This window comes from Nycticebus coucang, chromosome 7 (assembly GCF_027406575.1).
Source record: "Nycticebus coucang isolate mNycCou1 chromosome 7, mNycCou1.pri, whole genome shotgun sequence".
Taxonomy (NCBI): domain Eukaryota; kingdom Metazoa; phylum Chordata; class Mammalia; order Primates; family Lorisidae; genus Nycticebus; species Nycticebus coucang.
The window spans coordinates 100,920,011-100,933,096 of record NC_069786.1 but is presented as its reverse complement, the minus strand read 5'-3'; the positions used below and the strand labels follow the sequence as shown (position 1 = coordinate 100,933,096).

The 13,086-nt window shown below is 37.1% G+C and overlaps 1 protein-coding gene across 4 annotated transcripts in view; it reads left to right on the top strand.

Moving 5' to 3' along the window:
* Positions 1-13,086, top strand: part of RAPH1 (Ras association (RalGDS/AF-6) and pleckstrin homology domains 1) — a 134,348-nt gene that overhangs the window by 90,565 nt on the left and 30,697 nt on the right. For all 4 annotated transcript variants that reach the window (XM_053596325.1, XM_053596327.1, XM_053596324.1 and 1 more), the window contains 4 exons: positions 8,296-8,373; positions 8,812-8,971; positions 10,653-10,774; positions 12,227-12,292. In XM_053596325.1, the coding sequence (XP_053452300.1) occupies positions 8,296-8,373; positions 8,812-8,971; positions 10,653-10,774; positions 12,227-12,292 (426 nt within the window). The remainder of the gene's footprint in view (positions 1-8,295; positions 8,374-8,811; positions 8,972-10,652; positions 10,775-12,226; positions 12,293-13,086) is intronic.

Below are 13,086 nucleotides of genomic sequence, written 5' to 3'. Positions count from 1 at the left end.
ATTCTTTTATTTATGCTTATGCATTAAAGATGTAACTCTAGAAAGCATTAACAATATCTGTAGCAGGCTTGGAGCCCATAGCACCAGCCATATGCACCGAGGCTGGCGGGTTTGAACCTGGCCCAGGCCAGCTAAACATCAATGACAACTGCAACAAAAAAATAACCAGGTGTGTGACGAGCACCTGTATTCCCAGCTTCTGAGGAGGCTGAGGCAAGAGAATCACTTAAGCCCAAGAGTTTGAGGTTGCTGTGAGTTGTGACGCCACAGCACTCTACTGAGGTCAACATAGCGAGACTCTGTCTCAAAAACAAAACAATATCTGTAGCAAAATAGCACCCTGGAATATGATAATTGCACCCCCTCCATGTTACCGCCTTCCCCAGCTGCTTTCTCACCAGGCAGACATTGCAGATGCAGGAGTCTCCAGACCCCCAAGCCAACAGTGGCAGACACCACGGCTGCTGCCATCTTGTAAGTGAGCATGCTGCTGACTTTGATGCCACAGCATCAGGTCCTTAGGGAAAGGAGGACAGAAGTGGCAGTGCAGTGGTACCTCCTTTTCTTGGGAGAGACGTAAGGTGCAGAGCTGGTTGCTGCTGCAGAGAAGCCAGAGTGAGCGAGGCAGCAGGTGAGAGTGGGCCAGATGACCTGAGTGCTCGACCTCCTCAAACTGTCCCCTCCTGGCCCACCCTTATCCCCATATCCTCTCATTGTGGCCACAGCTACTCACTAGAACCCCTGTGGGCTTATTTCCTAGCTGGTATGAGGGCCAACCCTGCCTGTCCTGGGCTCCCGACAGTAGATCTCTGCCCTTTCTTGGCTGCCTCATCTCTGTATGGTTGACTCCAGTCTGAGGCCCCCAGGACACCATTCTTGGAGGCAGATCCTTGAACAGGGGTCTGGGAGACCTAGTTCTACTAGTAGTCTGCTGTGTGACCTTGGACCTCAGTCCCATGACGTTTCTGTCTGCAGGGGTACCTGGAGGTGAAGCACAAAAGATCAGGGGTACCTGAGCCCATGGATGTAATTTTGAGCCTCTGATTTGTCCACTCCCAAGGTGTTGAGTTGGTATAACTTCCCAAACTTGCCAGTAGGAAGAACCATCTAGGATGCTTATTAACAGAATGGATACCCAGATGTTTCTCCTAGAAAGTTCAGTGTCTTTGGCTGTAGTTCAGGAGTCTCATTTTAACCAGTCCCTCAGATGATTTGTAAGATTTGCAAGTTTGAGAAAGGTCTGTTCATTCTGACATTACTCAGTGACCAAGGTCTAAATGGCTCAAGGTCATAGTCTAGTCACTAAAGAGAAATGTAAATGCAGAGTATTTCGCTGGGGTATCATCATGGAAGGCTTCCTTCCCAGCACAGTGGCCCTGGGGCCTCACAGTGGGGCCACCTGCTCAGAAAGGGCAGAGCTCTACTGTCAGAATCCGAGGGTAGGCAGGGCTGGCCCTGACCCATACACCAGCTTCCTGGGAAATAAACCTGCCGGGGCTCTCAGCAGAGCAGCCAAGGCCTCATTCCTACTGATGGACATGCATGGGAATAGGAAAAGAGCAGATGTGAGGAAGCGGGCGGGCTGGGACCCCTTAGTGCATGTTGGGCACTAAGGTCCTTTGGACCACTCTCACCTGCCACTTGGGATTGTTCCCTGTTTCTCCATAGCTGCTGGCTCCACATCTTGCACCTCTTGCAAGAGAAGAAAACATCACTGCATAGCCATTCCTACCCACCTTTAGAAAATTAAAATGAGAGTTTTTATTTTCCTCTGGAAGTTTGGGCCAAAAATGTGGGTGTACATTGTACACAAGAGTGCATTATACCCGCAAAAATACGGTATATGGCACACAATGTTTATGGCCTTGGTGATGTAGCAGTCAACAAAACAAAGTTCCTACCAGAGGGTGAGTTGTTCTTTGATAGTTTTGGTTAAACATAACCAGTAAATTCTCACCTCCATGTGCCCAAAAGACAGTACTGCGAACTGCCGTTCCTGCCCACATCTTATCTTCTCCCATTACCCAAATGGTAGCAGTGGTGTATGTGGCCAACATCTGGCACTAACTGCCTCCTATAGACCACCCAGCTTGCATGGGAATGTAATTCAATAGGACAGAACCTAAACATTTAGGATAGAGTAGGGGATGGAGTTCAAGGAGGAGGTGACAGAAATTTCTAGGGCCCTCTCAGATGAGCCTTAGTTCTAATGCTGATGTCAGTGCCCTCTCCACCAGTGTACCTGGCTGGTTTGAAGTTAAAATGAGTACATACCTCTTACATGGCACCTGTGTGGTCTGGCTTCCTTTACATGAAAAGCATAATGCCCCAGTTCCTGACACCTCCTCTCATAGGTCTGATGAAAATGGTAGAGCCCACACTCTTCCACTTCAGGACGGTGTAACACCTGACACTGTTCAGTACACAGTAGAATGAACACAGTAGCACTCAGGCCATATCAGCAAAGGGTTTTTTCATCACTGATCAAGTTATCACTATGCTACTATTAATGAAATAATCATCAACAAACAGTTCTCAGCCAGGAGCCTCTGCAGAAACAATGTCAGTTTTTCTTGGAGTGGCAGTAGGGCACAGGACTGTTTTCTCATAAACGGGAGCAGTAGGCAAAGGACATATTGCTGATCTGATTTCTAGTGCCATGCCTGTGACCTGATATAACATCAGTCTTTGATCCTTTACTCTGGTTTTTCCATAGGACTTACCACTCACTGACACATCATATATATCCATTTCTATGTTGTCTTGTTAGACGTAATTAAATGTAAGCTTCATGAGAGCAGGAACTCTTGCCCTTAAAACCAAGGGCACACAGTCTCAAGAAAGATTTGTCAAATAAAAAGCATGGTCTACAGTTTAAGAACTGCTATAATGTTAACCACCACTTTCTTTGCTTCAGAAAAGTCATTAAAATGCTGTTGCTTAACATCTTTTATTTTTGACAAGCAGTTTTTATTTACTGGTATCCCAGAAGTTTAAGCTATATCAGTTAAAAACAAAAGAAACTAACATGGTGGAAAGAACAACCTGTTAGTCACTTGGTAACTACTTGTATGATTTGGAAAAGTAACAGTCTTTCTGAGCCTTAGTTAATTGGTACAATGGGTATAATAATATTGGCTTTGCATTATTGTTGAGAATTAAAGGAGATATCATGTGTAACATGCCTCATAGTATGGCAATTTTTAAGTCTTCAGTTAATGTTCATACTGAGTCTTTCAATTTCATATTTCTTGGAAATCAACTATAATCTTCTCTCGGTATCCAGAGGGGATCACTCCCAGGACCCCTATGAATACATGACAGCCAGCTTTGGGAAACCCACAGACACAAAGTCAGCCTTCTGTATTCTCAGGTTTCCCATCCATGAATGTTGTATATTTGATGCATTTGGTTGTAAATACCAAACCCACCAGTTCAGAGGGCCAACTGTATGTATTTATTGAAAAACATCTGTATGTAAGTAGACCTGCAGCTCAGACCCGTGGGTTCAGGGTCAGTTGAGTTAACTGTAGTTGTTTTTATTTTGGTACTAAGCAGAGTTACATTAATAGAGGATTTAATGAACTATTAAATTACTCACACCATTCCAAGTTCTGTTTGAATCATTTTAATTTACGTAACTTTTTTGATTATTGTAATACTATGAAATAAACTAGATCCTAAAGAGTTGTTAACCACTGTTATAGCCCCTTAGTTTCAATTAGGTTTGTTCTAAAACCATAAAGCCTTCATTTCTTGGTTGAAGGGATTCACTAGTCATCTCTTAGCAACTATAACTCTTTCTTTAAGTATTCTAATTTTTACAGTGTAGAGACTATTCTAACATTTTGTAGCCACAGCATTGGCTTTCATTTAATCATAGATCTTCACCCAGTTTTTTGTCCTTTATGTGAATTTGAGGAGGCCTGGCATTTGATGGTTATTGATAGCCACACAGAGTTTTTCAGTAGAAAACAGGTTGTCTCTTACTCTTTAATAGAAGAGGTAGGAGAGACAGTTACGGTTTTTATATGTGTGAAGTATCTTTTACTTAACGTTTAAGATAGTTGTGAGACAGCATGAAGAAAGGAACGGTTAAAAGATATGGGGCAAAAGACTTTAAGACCAGAGTTTGTCAGAGCATGAGATGAATAAATCTGTGTTCTTTGTTTTTAAATTTGAGCTACAAACATTGAACATAGATTTGCATTGCCTTTACATATAAACTATTGGAGGTCTTCAAGTATATAGTCTAAACACATCAGCAAACGTTTCTTGATCTTTATTATATAACACCCCAGGAGCATGAACCAATTTCTTTTTTTCCCATGTATATGGTTAAAAGATATAGTTATGAGGAAGAGCATATAACCCACAGGAAATATGAACTACTATGAATCTTACTATTTGTTAAAAATATTTTCATTCCAGTTTTGCTCCAGTGATGATGCTCAGACTCTAAATAAACACTTCTGTTTCTTCAAAAAGCTTCTAGCAACGATTCTAGCTTTTCCAGATAAAACTGAAGAAGAAAAAGCTAAAATTTTAGGTTGAAATCAAACTAACTAGTTCTTAAACCTTACTTTGATACAGTTTTTAGCATTTTCAGCAAAGAGAAAAAATATCTGAATTTGGATTTGTTAAAATAGCCCCCACCTAGCTGCTTTACATAAAAACATTCTTATTGATGGTTAGGAAATATAATAGGTTTATTGAATATTGTTTTCATAAGTCTCTTGTTTGTTTAAACCTTAAATCTACTGTGTCAACTTTTTTTCTGTTAGCTTGTAGAGCAGGAACTCATCTGTGAATTTAAGCTAATCCCTAATTGAATGACTTTATGTTAGTGCTTCAAAAGTTAACATGGGTTGTGTTCTATTGTATTTGACAAATAACACACTATGATGAAATGGGAGTATGAAAATACTATTTTAATATTTTATAACCAATATCAGAATGTAATACTTAAATTCTTACATTCCTTTCTTCAAAATGGACTTTATTTTTTAGATTTACAACAAAATAGAGCAGAAAGTAAATATGCCTCCAACTCACTAACCCCAGCTACCCACTCAAGGCCATCCATACCACAGTGGAACATTTTTTTACAATAAGTGAACCTACAATGACACATCATAATAACCCAAAGTCCATAGTTTACTTTAGGGTTCTCTCTCTTGGTGTTGTACAGTCTATGGGTTTGACAAATGCTTATATGTATTCACCATTATAGTATCATGCAAAGTAGTTTCACTACTCTAAAATTTTTCTGCCTATTTGTTCCTCTTTCGTTCTTAACCCCTGGCAACCACAGATCTTTTTATTGTCCCCATAGTTTTGACATTTCCAGAGTATCATATGGTTAGACTTATACACCAAATAGCTTTTTCAGATTGACTTCTTTCACTTCACTGCATTTGAGTTTCTTTGATGTCTTTTTGTGGCTTGATAGCTTTTGAATGCTGAATAATATTCCCTGGTCAGGATGTAAACATACTGTATTTATCTCTTCACTTACGGGAGGACATCTTTGTTACTTCCAAGTTTTGGTGATTATGAATAAGGCTTCTAGAAACATCCATGTGTGGGTTTTTGTAGACAGTAGTTTTCAATTCATATGGGTAAATGCCAAGGAGCAGGATTGGTGGATCATATGGTAAGAATACATTTAGTTTTGTAAAAAATTGCCAAACTGTCTTCCAAAGTGGTCATACCATTTTGCATTCCCACCAGCAGTGGATGAGAGTTGCTGTTGTTCCAGATCCTTGCCAGTATTTGGTATTGTAAGTGTTTTGGATTCTGGCCGTTCTGATAGGTGTGTAGTGGTTTCTTTTTGTTTTTATTTGTAATTCCTAATACTTGAACAACGTTGGACATGTTTTCATATGGTTATTTACCATCTGTTTATCTTTGGTGAGGTGTATTTTCTGATCTTTTGCCTATTTTTTAAATCAAGTTGCTAAGTTTTGAGTTTTAAGAGTTCTTTTTATTTTGATAACACTTTTTTATCACATATCTTTTGCAAATATATTTCTCCTAGTTATGACTTGTCTTCTCATTCTCTTGAATATTCCCTTTTTTTATTTTAAATAAGGCTTTAATCACATCTCATAAAAGCCATGAATATTCCTTTTTTTTAAAGACATGTTCTCAGTTTTGAGCCTATCTTCTAAGCTTTTTACAAATTTTACATCTACAGATTATAATATCATAAAGAATTTGACCTTCTAAAGCTTCGTGTTTGTATTCCACGTATGCACACATTGATTCCTCATATCAGTATTTCCCCATCAGACTTTAAATTTACTTTTCAGAGACATAAAGTACATATAAATATGCCCTGGAAAATTTTTTATCTCTATACAGCCATTCATGCCACTATATAGATGTGACAAATGAGCCATGAGGAACATACCATTATCCTATTGAGAAAATATTCATAAAACTTCTATCTTCTTTCTCCTACCAAAAAACTGCCAAGTAACTTGATTTCATAAAAGATGCTGGAAAATGCTAGTATTTCGTATTCCTTTATAGAGTGGTGCTCTATAAAGATGTGTATAGGGTTTGGTAATTTACCGGATAATTTTTTTTTTTCTCTAAGACTCAAATCCTACAAAATAAGAGATTTAATGGCAGCAATTTAGTTTTGTCATTTTATACCCTGCTTTAAGAAGAGAAAAACAATTATGTTAACATAATACTTTATAATTATACTTTGTAATTCTGTTTGTTGTTTACATATAAGGGTAGTGAAAAATAGGATGATTTAAAATTTTAGTCAAAGGAATATATATGTAAGAATTGAGTCTTGTCTTATCCATCTCTATTGTTAAAATGAAGTTCTTGTTCTCTGCTTAATTGGGTTTACAGATAGTATTTCCAGATCTTGGTTATTATGTTAATTCACTGGCTTCTTTCATTGAAATGGATCAGATTTCTGGCATACAAGCCCCACTGCCTTTCCTAACCACTGTTTTCTTCTCAGTTCCAAGAAATAGTAAGCTTGAATGAGGGAAGCTTGAAATGAGGGAAGACAGTCTGGAATATAAAATGGATAGAAAAGCAGTTCATAAACAAGAAATCCAACAGAATTTAATTGGGAAATCCAAATTCAGCAGGGAATAAATCTATTAAATGAATTGGAATTTTGTTTTTGTTTTTTTGTCCTGGAAGCTTTACCTTTTTAAAGAATAATACATGGATTGGACTTTGTAATCACAATCCAGAAGGATAAAGTTTGGCCATAATTTGGATTTTTTCTTTTATTTTAGTACTTATATTAAATAAAAAGAATATATAAGAGTAGCAGTTATATTTTTCTTAGATAATCAAAAGGCTAGAAAGAAAAAATCATCCTTTATAAACAAAAGTTTTCTTAAGTTTTTTTTTACTTGGAGATTAATGCTACAGTATATGATGGCCTATTGGAAATCACAAGTAAGTTAACAATATTAAAGTATTATATGCTGTTTTAGAAAAAAATAGACAAATGGTTTAAGCATATTTTTAGTTCTTTATAATTTTTATTACTGTTTATAATCTGTTTCCTGAAGTAGAAGTTAATAGAAATTTTGTTATTTTGAAAATTATGTTTAGCATTTAAAAATGTCATCAAAGAATTAATAGAAACAAATTTGAGTTTACTGACATTAGACATTGATTATATTGTGGGATTATCCAAGGCAGAGTAAAAGTTAGGCATTAAGGCAGCCTCTTGTATTTGTTGTATTGGTATGTTTATGAGAATGTGCCTGCATTTTTTTTTTATTTATTAAGTTTTTTTATATAGTAGCATATAAGTAGATACTGGTTTTTTGCTTTTGATATTTTTATGGTGATGATACATTTTCATCATAACAGAACAAAACATTAGCATGCAAAAGCTTACCCCTACTTTGGAGGAGTGTAAATTCAGAGTTGAGGGATTGTGCAGATGTAACAAATAGGCACTCACAGTGGCTGTCAACATACCTTCATGTTTGACCTGCCCCAGAACTCATCTGCTTCAGATTGACAGAATCAAATTTATTAATCTCCTACTTCACAGACTTTCCCCCCCTAGAATAAGGAATCTATTCTTATTGTAAGAAATTTTCAATAAAATTGAAAATTTAAAATGTTTCTTTCTCTGGAATATGTCTCTTTGTGAAGTTATTTTTAAAATGTGTTCTTTGTAAGCATGTGAAGTTAAATTCTTGATGAAATTCATCACTAGGAACATCCTTAGGAACAAAAAAGACTTCTCAAATATTACCTTAACGTTAGTTTATCTAAAATACTTTGTGTTCACAGGAAGAACAGGCAGCAAAATTGAAAGCTGAGAAGATCAGAGTTGCCCTCGAGAAAATTAAAGAGGCACAAGTGAAAAAGGTGATATGTGGGGATTTTTCCTGGCTTGAGATTTTTATCAGTTTTATGGATTTATAAAGAATTCTCTTGTTTATAAAAGTACCTGTATAATATAGAGAGATAGAAGAGTATTTCTTCCTAATAATATCTATTTTTCACTTATAGTATTTCTTGTGGGTTAAATGCATTATCTAGAAGTAATTTTCTGGTTCTAAATTCTCCTGAAAGAGTAAAACAAAAGTCTTAGCATTATGATCTTAGCTGTTGTGGTATTTTTTAAATGCCTTAAATTTATTTAGGTGGGTTGATAGCTGATTTTCAGTCTTGTATACTAAAGTCATTATTTTGTATTTTAATTTATGTTTTAAAATAATCAGAATATTATTCAATATTGGAAGAAAGCCTTTTTTAGAATGCCATTGTTCAATGTGCTTTGCTTTCCTTTTTTACCTCTTGTAGCTGGTGATTAGAGTTCACATGTCTGACGACAGTTCTAAAACAATGATGGTGGATGAGAGGCAGACAGTGAGACAAGTGCTGGATAACCTAATGGACAAGTCCCACTGTGGTTATAGTCTAGACTGGTCGCTGGTGGAAACCATTTCTGAATTACAAATGGGTAATACCCTTGTTCTGATTGCTTTCTAATTTCTATGTAATTGCCACAGTTTGCATGTTGATACCATATTTTGAGATATCTTTGTATTTGTTTTCTGTACAATTACCTTTTATAGTTTGGGTTTTTTTTATGTTATTCATTTCTTAAGTATTTTGACAATTCTTTGAGTAAAAGATCATTTCCAATTCACTTCAGATTTTATAATGGCTAACCAAAGTTTTTTAAAAAGGTAACAAAACACTTTTTTCTTCAAATAAAGACTGTATAGATCAGTGCGTTTACTAAAAACCATTATGTTTATTTGCATTTGTAGTGAACTCTTCATAGCAGCATTTGACTTTCAGGAAAACCATGAAGCACATTAGCAAATTTCAGAGAATAATATCTAGAACATGTTCTTAAATTCCCAGGATCAAGTAATTCTCCCACCATATCCTCCCAAGAAGCTAGAACTACAGGTGCCCATTACCACACCTGGCTGTTTATTTTTATTTTGTTGTAGAGACAGGGTCTCACTGTGTTGCCCAGGCTTGTCTCAAATTCTTGGCTTCAAGCAATCCTCCTGTCTCAGCCTCCCAAAGTTTGTGGGATTACAGGCATGAGCTCCTGTGCCTAGCCTATAACATGTTCATTAAGATATGTTCAATAGGCTCAGTGCCTGTAGCTCAAGCTGCTAAGGCGCCAGCCACATACACCAGAGGTGGCGGGTCTGAATCCAGCCCAGGCCTGCCAAACAACAGTGACAACTACAACCAAAAAGTAGCTGGGCGTTGTGGCGGGCACCTGTAGTTCCCAGCTACTTGGGAGGCTGAGGCGAGAGAATCACTTAAGCCGAGGAGTTGGAGGTTGCCGTGAGCTGTGATGCTACAGCACTCTACCCAGGGCGACAGCTTGAAGCTCTGTCTCAAAAAAAAAAGATGTTCAATATATAGGACATGTTCTTTGATTCCTAATTTGGAAATTAGAAAATATATCTGTGTCTAAAGTTAAACAAGGCTTGTAGATTAAAGAAGAAACCATCATGAAAATGTTTCTAATGCCAAGAACTAAGTACTTTTGGAAATACTTGATATCAAAACTTATAAAATGCAATTAACGTGTTTTATTTTTAAGGGTGAGCGAGGAAAAGGCTTAAGGCTGAAGAACAATGTACTGCAAGTCCAAAGATCTAGATTTTAGTCCTAATTCCTCTATATATTGGCCTTAATTAAGTCCTTATCACTCAAGCATATTGGTGTTTTTTTTTTTTGTTTTGTTTTTTTTTGAGACAGAGTCTCACTTTATTGCTCTAGGTGGAGTGCCATGGCGTCATAGCTCACAGAAACCTCAAACTCTTGGGCTGAAGCAATTCTCTTGTCTCAGCCTCCTGAGTAGCTGGGATTACAGGTGCCCAGAACAACTTCCAGCTATTTTTAGAGATGGGGATCTCACTCTGGCCCAGGCTGGTCTCCAACCTGTAAGCTCAGGAAATCCACCCATCTCGGCCTCCCATAGGGCTAGGATTACAGGTGTGAGCCGGCCACAGGCATGTTTCTTTATTTGAAAAATGAGGGAAGACCAGATAATTTCAAATGGCCAAAAGAAGAAATGTGGATTAAGATTATGTGGTTCTGATGTGAATTACCACTCAAAGTAATTCTGAAGAATGCTAACAAAATATTGATGCTTTATTTTGAAACAGAGAGAATCTTTGAAGACCATGAAAACTTAGTGGAGAATCTTCTTAATTGGACAAGAGATAGCCAAAACAAGCTTATATTTATGGAGCGTATAGAAAAATATGCACTTTTCAAAAACCCACAGGTAAGACCAATTACATAAGTCTAGGTTTTTTTAATGTGTATCTTATTCAATTACGGCTGAGTTAACAGAGTTAAAAACTGGCAACTACCTGGTTGGAGCAATGTAGTTGCAAAACCCATAAGAACATATAATACTACTGTTGAGGTGGCAAGTTGGCTGGAACTTAGTGTTAGGCCTCAGAGAGGCCATGCCAGATGGGGTGAACTCCAGAGAGTTACCAAGTTTTCTACTCTATAATCCAGAGTTGTGTTGAACCCATCTGCTAATAAAAGCACTTCCCTACTTTAGCCATTTATCCAGTTGACAATTTTTTAATTTCTTTCTTGAATTATTTTTTCAATGCCAGTAACCTGGATTTATGAGTGGCTCCACATTTTAATATATGTTACCTTGTTTTATTTGGCATCATTCCTTATTCCAAAATGAGATATCTTACAAAAATCAGTAGATGGAAAAAGAAAAAAATCTACAATAAAAAGCAGCAATGAGGAAAAATAGCAGCAATATTAAAGGTATGGAAGTTACCTCTCAGATGGCTTAATCATGACACATCTTTTCTGGATGTTTTAGTGAAGAATATGTATTTGGGAGTATCAATAGATCTTCTTGTAGGCAATTGTGAAAAATAATTAGAGTCAGCTCTCTGTAGGATGGAGGTTCTATATCCATGGATTCACCCCACTGCAGATTGAAAATATTCAGAAAAAAAAAATTCCACAAAGTTCCAAAAAGGTAAAACTTAAATTTGCTGCATGCCAAGACCACATTTAATCCATATGAATAAAGTGATGGGTAGGTATTGTTTTAGGTATTATAAGAAATCTAGAGATGATTAAAGTATACCAGAGGATATGCATAGGTTGTATGCAAATACTACACTATTTTTCATAAAGGATTTGAACATCAGATTTTGGTGTCCAACCTTAGTCTTGGAACATTAGTCAATCCCCTAGGGATACTGAGGGGTGGCTGAATACTGATTAAAATTCAGATTTTAGTCTAAGTAAGTAACATTATTATAGTCTCAGAGAATTTGGGATTTCTTTGTAAAAGTTAGCCAGAACATGAATTTTCTGCATCTGGATCAGCGTATTTTAAGGTAATTTCTCTTACTTATTGTACTTAGCAGTTTTTAAATGTTTCAGGTCCTTCAAATGTAACTTCCAGTCAATATCCCACAACACATCTGCCAGCTGTTGTACCATCTCACAGTTTGGGGAATAGTAGTTGGTGGAATAAGTCATGACAAATGGATAGGCAAGGAGGAGAGGCTGGTGTTAAGTGTTTTTGTGATAATGCCTAAATGCAGGGAACTTTTCAAAGGAGGACTCCCCTTGCTCTACTCTACACCAACAGAAATTAGAGTTTGTTTCTCTGGTAGACGTCATAAACATACCTTGACCAAAGGAATAATAGAATGGGTTTATCCTGTAACTTTATTTATTCTTCCAGAATTACCTTCTGGGGAAAAAGGAAACAGCTGAGATGGCAGATAGAAACAAAGAAGTGCTGTTGGAGGTATGCCTCCCTCCCCATCTTTCTGCACATGTTAACATTATTAAGCACGTTTTCCCAAGTCAAGTATATCAGTGCTCTATATCTGTTATAATTGTAACTAGAAACCCTATGTTCTTTGGTAATTGTGTGCTCATGTTAAGCCACTGAAGAACCTTTTAAAAACTGCAACTTTGGGCGGGGCTATGTGGCTCACACCTATAATCCTAGCACTTAGGAGGCCAAGGCAGGTGGATTGCTTGAGTTTGAGACCAGCCTGAGCCTGAGCCAGAGTGAGACCTCATCTCTAAAAATAACCAGGCGTTGTGGCAGGCACCGTAGTCCCAACTACTCGGGAGACTGAGGCAAGAGAATCGCTTAAGCCCAAGAGTTTGAGGTTGCTGTGAGCTATGACGCCACAGCACTCTACCAAGGGTGACAAAGTGAGACTCTGTTGCACAAAAAAAGAAAAAATTGCAACTTTGCCAAGTGATATTCTAGTGGATTAAAGGAATTAGGAGCTTTTGGGGCTGCTGAGTTGTAGGGACGCATGGTTGTTGAAAGATATGGTTGTGCTGTTTTTATCTGCTTATCCAGAGAGAAATCTGAATAAAATTAGCTACTTGTAAAATATTTCAAGCCTTAGTCTTAATGCAAATAATTTTAAAAATCATGATTATCATGTTTTAGGAAAATCTCATTTTAAAGAGTAATAAATTCAAACATAATTGAATTTTTGTTTTTGGCTGATTTTAAAAAATAAAATCAAAGCAGTCAGTGTGCATGAAAACTTGAATAAACTCCTACCAATAGGGCAG